Genomic DNA, 8,837 nt, shown 5'->3' on the forward strand with positions numbered 1-8,837 from the left:
TCACTGTTTTCCAGTTTTAATTCTTGGTGTTTGTGCCAATAGCAAAGGAATGCCAATGGTTACAATAAACGCAACCCACGAAGTCTACATTTCTTGCTCGTTGTTCTGAAAAGTTGTTCTATGTAAACCTTCTGCTGTTTAGAGATTGCCGGTTTCTCATTCTTCTTCTGCCCAAAAGCAGCTGCCATCGCATCCACTGCCTGTTCCGAGTGGATGGTGGGAAGGGAAGATGAAGTGTTACTGCTAGTAAAATCTGAGTTGGTTTTTTAATACAACAGTTAGAAATGGTTAAAAAGTTCAATCAGTGCTCCACCTTTTCTTCATGTATACCTAAGGTGTATTACCTCATAGCATCATCAACTCAGGAAGAAGTATTCCAAACTTTATTCTGAAAATTTCACCCATTTGGCATTTTATTGTGCTACTCAAAGTTTTCAGGACGCTGTACAAGATTGCAATTACTTTTTTTTTCCTTTTTATTTTTTTTTGTTGTTGTCTGGCATTTGGTTTTGATGAGCAGTCTCCATTATTTTGCAAAATATCGGAGGGGTTTTGGAGTCACTTATTTGAGAAAGAAGGAGGAAGATAGTTTGGCATTTGTATGAACTTTATCAAATTTAACTAGCTATCATTTTTTAAATTTAAATAGCTTTACAGCACTGTAGGAAGACTGATTGTGGAAGTATTAGAAACCAACAGGTGCTGCTTTGGGCAATGACAAGAATGAGAGGGAGTGTTTGAAAGTTTGTGAGACTTGGAAAAACTTGTATAAAAATGGCAGTCAGTTGTGTTAACTATCTGTGTGTGTGTGAAATAACATCATTTTGTGGAAAATTGAAAAGTTTTTAACTTTAAAATTTAAGTGTCAAATATTTGGATATCAGTTTTAAAAAAAACCACATTCTGTATCTCTCAAGGTTCATCATTGAAGAATATTGGAGAGGCCAAACGTAAAGTGTTTCAAGACTCACCTAAAAGGAGATCAAGATCCAGAAGTAATTGAAATTTGTGTTGTGTGCAAATAGTTCATCATTATAAGTAGCTATTGAGTGTATTTTTTTTATGTAATCGCCCACGTATCATAATCTCTTTATTTTATCTCAGATGTTGTCTTCCTTGACGTTAGAATTTTAATGGATCCCAAATTAAATATCTAAACGCTGTAGTGCTGAATTTTGTTCACCTTCCTCAGTGTCATATTGCAAGAAATGTAATTGAAATTGTACCTGTACCAGGTGTTTCTAGTACATCTATTGTGTACATTGATAGTTCTCCGCAGATGAAAACATGTCAGCTCTATCGTTCCTCTACCCAAATCCTCTTCTCTTAAACTTGGAAGAATACTGTGAGATTTCTTTTGCTGGCTTTTTGTAAGTAGCAGGTTCTCCTGGAGCCATTTCAGTCTGCTTTGTGGAATCAGTCTGATCATAGAATATGTCCTAGACTGTCTAGATAAGAACATTAACTTCAAAATTATCCATATTTTCAAGTTGCTATATTTTTAATATTTACAGCTATTTGTTCCCCACTGGAATAGGATGCTTGTAGCTGTAGGGCAATTTTCAGTTAACGTATTTGTGCCCCTGGAGCTAGCAGTCTTCATACTAATAATACTCTGTAGCTTCATAAACTAGACAGTACTGGAGAGCGTAATAACGTCGTTATCTCATTCTGACGGAACAGACTATTTCCTAAACTTTCATCTGTCTTTTTGAGGTAGAGTGAATGCCAACAGTAGCTGAGGCTGTGGAAGGGGTGTGTAGGTTAGTCACTGGCCTTGTGTAATTCAGCAGCTGCCTCAACTTGACAGTGAACGATCATCTAAATACCTGAACAAGTCCATTGGTTTAAAATGACCAGCGGGATTCTGTTCTTAAGAGTTTGGTTCACAAAGGATGGGGATCTCATGGTCTCCTGTAAATATATGTAATCTTGTTAGAGTCTGGAATTGCCATACCAGAAAGAGAGAATTAATCTGTACAGTTGGTGATATCTTGTCTTTTCCAGAGGCCACCTTATAGATGTCTCCAGTATCTTCATCTGTAGCATTTGGAGAACTCAAAGGAGACTTAAGGACAAGACTTAAAAATTAATTTCGGTGATAAGACATTGTTACAAAGTGGCAGAAGAGTTAAATGCTGTATAGATCAATATGTACAGTCTGATGATATGAAACAGTAATATTCAGATCTTAAACTAGTGCTTATACAGGCAGACTCATCTTCCTAAAATAACTGGAGTGTGAAGCTGTTGGTTTGGATGTGTTCTAGTGTTAGTCTTCAGCTCCAGAAACCAGACCTTAAGCATTAAGAGGTCATTAAACTGTGTTAATGTTTAACCGTGTTTTAAAAATAATGACTGAAAGAAAAGTAACGTAAATAACTAGATCAGTTCAAAATAATTTGAAAGTGGGTTTTAGATTATTTTTCATGTAAGTTTCCCCCATCCCCCATCCCAAGGTAACTTACATGGAAATAAAAGAAACCAAAAAAAGAGGACAAAGGAACCTACAGAAGATTTTGAAGTTCAGGAAGCACCTAGGAAAAGACTCAGGATGGATAAACAGAATAATCGGAAGGTAATTATGTCATTGGTTTGTTTGGGTTGATTTATAGCAGCACCAGTCACATTGCTGTAGTTAAGTTTGTCAGCATTTCCGTTTTCAGGATTAAAAAAGTAATGTCTGTCTATCAAACCAAACTGTTGTAAGTATTCAGAGATACCTGTGAGCTTTTCGCTGTGGGTTTTTTTTTCCTTGGATTTTTGAGGACGGAAATATGAGAAGTTGCACTTGCTGCTGAAACTGTGGTGATAATGTATGCTGAGAAAATCTGTGTCCCAGAGGAATGTGCAGAGGCATGGCCTTTCTGTGTTGTCATGCTTTGTAACTCATTTTCTTTCCTCCTGAATCGGAGTTCACAGATGTGTACAAGAATGTAAAAAATAATTTTTAGTCAATCTAGACAAAAATGGGGAGAGAGAGAAAAGCCAGTAAAGCAAAACGGAAAACCTACTTTTCAAGAACTGGAAGCCTATAGAACATTCTAGAAAGGAATGCTGACCCGTTTCTCCAGTTAGGAAACTGCAGTAAATACTACGGCGTATTTATTGCATGACTCACAGGCTCCTTTTCAGTTCAGCTTGCTTGTGAGAATTTTCTTTACATAGGTCACTAAAACTATGTATATGGTTACAGCCCAGATCTTGGAGAGACTTAAGCACAGGTTTCTGTAGCCATGCATGCAGACCAGTGAACTTCACGGGTTTCACCTCACGAGCGTGTTCGGATACGTTATTGCAGTATCAAACTGTAGTGGGAGTGTTGCAGACCTCATCTCAGGACTTCAGCGGCACAGCGATTAAATGAAGCAATCTAATATAAGGAAATGTAGTAGATCTATTTTTTAAATTAGTTATGGAGGTCACAGTTTGTTTGGTGGGCCAGTTTTAGTACCTCTGTTAATAATCCAGACAACTTGTTTAGAGTTCAATATAAAAAAATATATAGAATTTCAGATAGCCAGGTTTAATGAGCCTATTAGCAAAGGACAGAGATAATCCTTAGAGAAACGTTGTTACCTTTGCACAAAGAAGGGCCAAAACTGGTTTTTGCACTTTTTGCTCTTAACAGGTTAGTTGTTGAATATTCGTCTTATATTTTAGGAGAAGATTTTGGACCTTTTTAAACTTGTCTAATTGATTTCAATTCACTGTAATATACTAGAACCACAGAATAATTAAGTTCACTTATCAAAATTAATTCATGCTATGAAATCTTCATTTTGACTGTCCCTACTTTTTTACTCTCCTACCAGCTTTCATAGGCTTCAAATAGGCCACATTATAACAAGTGGGATGAAAGGGGGTTGCAGTATAGCTCACGCAGAGGGTGTTTTGGTATCTGTGATGCTGTGATGCAGATGTGACTATTAACAGGAAAATAAAGACATTAGATCAATGGTGTCTGTAAGACACATAACCACTAAAAACATTGACATAGTAATGTGCATTTAGCAATTGTTGTCCTCTCTCTGATCCACTTATCAGAACTAGTTATAAGGGATCTGGTGTGTGTAAATATTAGGTAATTTGGAAACTAAATGCGTATGGCAGTGGTTCTGCTTTTGGCTACAGAAGGGGTCAGGTATTGTAGAATGGTTGCTTTGTGGTTTCTTTTAGGAATTAACCCCTAGTCTTTTTCCTGCCTTCACCAGCCCAGGGTACTTCTAGCTGTATGTGCTGCTGCTTAGCAGAACATTTAGTAAATAGCAGTGAAAATGTCTATGTCGTGATTCAAAAAAGCAGGCACTAAGCATACACCTTCCTTTTGCTGTTTCCAGTTCACCCCTGGGCTTTTGTTCCAATCATTTTGGATAGGAGGAGCTTTAATGACTTTTTTTCCATGGTGTTTTACTTCTGGTGTGACAGTTGTGCATTATCCTCTTCTTTTTGTCCTTCATGCTTATATACAAAATCTGAATGTTTTCACACCAAGTGACTTAAGTCACAGTAAGTACCCATACGGAAGTTTGGGTAGAACGAATTTGTTCACTGATGCTTTTGTGATATATATATATATATAAAATGGGGTTCTGTAAAGCATGCTTTAAATTTCAGAGTGAACACTTTCTTTCATTTTTGCACAGAACAGGAATCTCACAGAAGTGATATTGGGAGCCTCTGGTGGCATCAGTGGTAGGGTGTCTTAGTCTCATTATGAGTCAGTAAAATCAGAGTGCAGCACATCTGCCGTACAGTAGCCATTCACATTTATTTTTACAAAGGAAGCCAGTTCTCAGGCCTTTGAGGTGTTCACTTGCCTGTATTTTGTAGAACTGTATGTCAGATGAAAAATAGGAAAAAGTCTGTAAAACCTTCTGTTGAGCAGAATTATTCTTACTGGTCAGGTGAGCGTTCGTCAGGGTTGGGCATTCTTGGCTACAATTTTAGTGGCTTTTTATTACTGGAATGAATTTGTAACATACAAAGAGACCAGTGGCGTGTGTAAGGAACAGCGTCTGATTGTGACAGAGCTTTGACAAAAACTTCCCCAGTTTTCGGCCTAAACTTTTGATGATAAATTCTCAAGCTGGAGCAAATTCGTGTGGTGTTTATGCTCCCTTGAAAATAGTGCTTTTATGTTGGAAATGCTGAAACAATCTTAACCATAGTAATTTAAAAAATGGCACTGCTATAAGTTGTGGAGTTGAAAGCGAGCCTCTCTGAGACTTAAAATTCTGCACAGGGTTTATTCTCAAATTTCTATACTAATTCTGCAGTTTGCCTTTGGTAATTAAAGGTTTTAATTTGACCAGTGTAGACAAAGAATAGTAAGGATAATTGACATGTTTCGTGTTAATTAAGAGCTCCCCTTTTTGATATGTTGAGTTTGGGATGGATAAGTGGGATGCTGGAATACTGTGTTCTTTAATTTTTCTCATTTGTTTACGGGTTTGTACCCTGTGCTGTAAATGAATTTTAAAACTACTTAAATGGGGCTAGCTTAACTACATTACCATTCAGATATTTGTAAAGACACTTTCTTTTTAATAGCATAAATCCAGAAGTAATTGCCAGTTTTATCCAACCACTCATAAATTAGGAGTTTTTTTATTTTTTCGTATTTTTTTTTGTGACAGAGGGATACAAGCAATGACAAAACAGCAAAAACAAACTCTTCTAAGGTCACAGAAACCTCCTCTTCACAAAAGAACCAGTCAGGTAATGTGGTCAGAATAAGTTTTAATGTAACTTTTTCAGTTAAATAATTTTACAATAAACAGGTTGTCTGAGGCAGCCGGCTAAATTTTGCTGACACAGTAACCAGTTACAGCCACTGTGCCATATCTGGGGAGCGGAGCGTGCCCTCTTCCTTCACTACCACCATTTTGCAACGTTAGGCTGAAATTGTGCACTGCTGATTTAGAGCAGCAGTTCACAAGTTCACCGTTTGATGGCACCAAATTAAAGCTGATGCCCTGCGATCTTGGTGAGCAGTGATACAAATCCTACTGCTCCAATTTGTCGTTGTGCGTTAGCCCCGTAAAACGAGTGCAGTGACCATCAGTGTAATCAGTAACTGTGATTTAGTCCTTTTCAATGATGCTTGATGGGAGGCAGTGTGGAGCACGGGAGGAAATGCTAAATAATCTTGGACCAAAATCCCAAAGTCAGAGCTGTTAATGATGCTCAAGTTGAAGGTAACTTGTGTAAAAGCATGTCTCTGTAGGTATTACAATGATTTGCTGAAGATGAATAAGCTGCAGCAAGTTTTGTGCCATACATAATGTCTGCTACCTGGCTTCTGTATTTAACATTTCTCTTAACGAAGTGTTAGTGGCACTCAGACTGTGATGAGATCACATAGGCCTTCTGATGTTTATCTGAGGAAATAACTGTTGCCTCTGCTTTAAAGAGTCACAAGATATTTTTATTTTAATAGAAATGAGCCGAAAAAAATCTAGAAAATGTTTCTTAACCATTTGTAGTAAATATTTGGTTGATAGAAACCTCTTTATTTTTAAAATCGAGCCAAAACACATGGTTTCAGAAACTTACTTTGTGTTCTCTCAGCCCTGCGTAGGTGCCCAGAAGACCTACCTAAATCATTCCTTCTCTTATCTGAAGGAATATTTTAAATGGCTTCAGGGAGATGACTTTTTAAAGTTCCAAACTTCACTTTGTAAACCCAAATTATTTTACAGCAACGAAAAATCTGTCTGATGCATGTAAACCTCTGAAGAAGCGAAATCGGGCTTCAGCAGCAGAATCTTCAACTCTTGCTTTTAGCAAGAGTTCATCTCCTTCAGCTTCCTTAACTGAGAATGAGGTAAAAAAAAAGTGGTGTTTGCACACAGCCATTTAATTACAGAAATTTTCAGGTGTGAATCTTCTTTAAAAACAGAAATCAAAGGCGAATTCTCTAACGTTGGTGCTCTAGACAAGTTACAGTTTTGGCCTCTGTGAAACCTGTTAATGTGTGCATTGCAAACTCATTTATTGTAATACGAACGTCTGATTTGGGGACGTTGAGGTATTGTGGTTTTTAATGTATTTACCAACAAAGTTTTAGAATTGTAACCTTCTCTTAGAGGCAAAGTAAAATGCCAGTGTGTTCTGTATTTTCTTCTACAGACTTTATGTAAGTGTACTACATTAGTTACATTATGTAACTCAATATTGTCATGTTGCCATAGCTTTTATATTGAAGCAAGTTTCCTAATCCTCGGTTTGATCTAAAACTGGACAATTTTCTGAGCAGAGCCCCTTTCAGCTCACATTAGTTTTCAGGTTGTCTCAGTGCTATTTCTCTGTGATGCAAGTAGCTTCATCCCCAGTAGAGTTAGACAGGCAGTGAAGGATGTATCTTTTTATACTTATTAATCATAGTCTTTGCTCTGCGTATTTGGAACTGTAGTTCTTCTCAAACGACATACAATAAATGAGATGTATGTACCAGAGGTATATTCCTACAGTCCATTAAAGCATTCCCCAGGTCATCTACGCTATTAAAACCAATTGGCCAAAGAGTGGCAGCATGAGGGTGAAGTGTGCAGGTTTTGCACACACTGCTGTTTTGCAGGTGGATGCAGAAATGTAGTTGGTAGGATTTAGGAAAATATCCATAGACAAACAGCTTCAAGCAGTTTGTGTTGCAGAAAATGCTGGCCTGCTAACCAGTGAGTAGGGCTTCCAGCTATCCCAAAGGCTTTTCATCGCCCCTAACAAACGCATGAGGTGCTTAGACACTGTAATGAATGCAGTTTAAATATTTAGACAGTGTTCAGTAAATGGTTTGCCTTGGGGTGGGGAAAAAAGATTGCATGTTCATGGCTGTATATCTTATAACTGGAAAAAAAATTTACCAAAAAAACCCAACAAATTCTCCCTCTTGTACCCCAATAAAACAGGGAAATGAAGTCCCACAGGAAATAATGTCCATGGCAGCAGTCAAGTAAAGTAATACTTGTTCTCATTTTGTTATCTCAATTAAGACTCCCATTTATTGGCTTCCCAGCTGCTGCTGGTTTGGCTTTACTGCTGGGACGTGCTGCATAGTGGCTGTTTGTGTTTGCGACCATCTATTCAGCCAGACCAGCATAAGGAACGTAGTGTCTCCTTGGCTCTAAGTATGCATCTTTAAATATTGTAATCTCAGGAGAAAGATTCATCTATTGGGATAGATATGGTTGTAAAACAAAATCTCCAGACATTTCTCCCAACAAAAGGCTTGTTTTTGTAGGATTTTGGGTTGTGACTTAACAGTTCACACGTCAAAAAGGATACGGTTATAAAGGCCACAATGGAAATTTTGCAACTTAGCTCTTAATTTACTCAACTGCTGCTAAACAGCAAAAGATGTGAGAAAGATTAACATCATACACAGATAGATTAGGAAATGAATTAATTGTTTTCAAGGGTTTAAAAAGGTTTTAAAATATCAGAACAATTCCAATCACCATAGCAGAAAATACACCCTGTCAGATAACAGGGATTGTGCGGGGCTGGGTGCAGAGGGGAGTGCATTAGTGGGCTAAATCCTTAGATGGTTTAAAGCTACACTGACCTGAACTTGTACCAACTAAGGATTGAACCCACTTTGTTTCCTATGATATTAGGTATATTTTGCCTTTAAATAAAACAAAAATGGCAGGCATGTGTTTCTGAGCTTGCTATTGGTCTGTTCTACAAGACAAGGAAAGATAAAGATTTTGGATCGTGTGGGTGGCTTTAAAAACTACTTTCCCTTTTGTGTTATTATTTAGCACTTGTCTAAATGGCTAAACGTGTGCGTGCCCTGAGAGCGTTCATCCCGAGAGAAACCTTCTCCAGTGTTA

The 8,837-nt window shown here is 37.6% G+C and overlaps 1 protein-coding gene across 1 annotated transcript in view; it reads left to right on the plus strand.

Annotated features, from left to right (window-relative positions):
* WHSC1 (Wolf-Hirschhorn syndrome candidate 1) overlaps positions 1–8,837 on the plus strand; it is a 59,450-nt gene that overhangs the window by 27,333 nt on the left and 23,280 nt on the right. The window contains exons 6-8 of the mRNA XM_010182224.1: positions 2,460–2,578; positions 5,640–5,721; positions 6,705–6,829. Coding sequence (XP_010180526.1) covers positions 2,460–2,578; positions 5,640–5,721; positions 6,705–6,829 — 326 coding nt within the window. The remainder of the gene's footprint in view (positions 1–2,459; positions 2,579–5,639; positions 5,722–6,704; positions 6,830–8,837) is intronic.

The sequence above is a fragment of the Mesitornis unicolor genome, unplaced genomic scaffold (genome assembly GCF_000695765.1).
Source record: "Mesitornis unicolor isolate BGI_N332 unplaced genomic scaffold, ASM69576v1 scaffold1084, whole genome shotgun sequence".
NCBI classification, from domain to species: Eukaryota; Metazoa; Chordata; class Aves; order Mesitornithiformes; family Mesitornithidae; genus Mesitornis; species Mesitornis unicolor.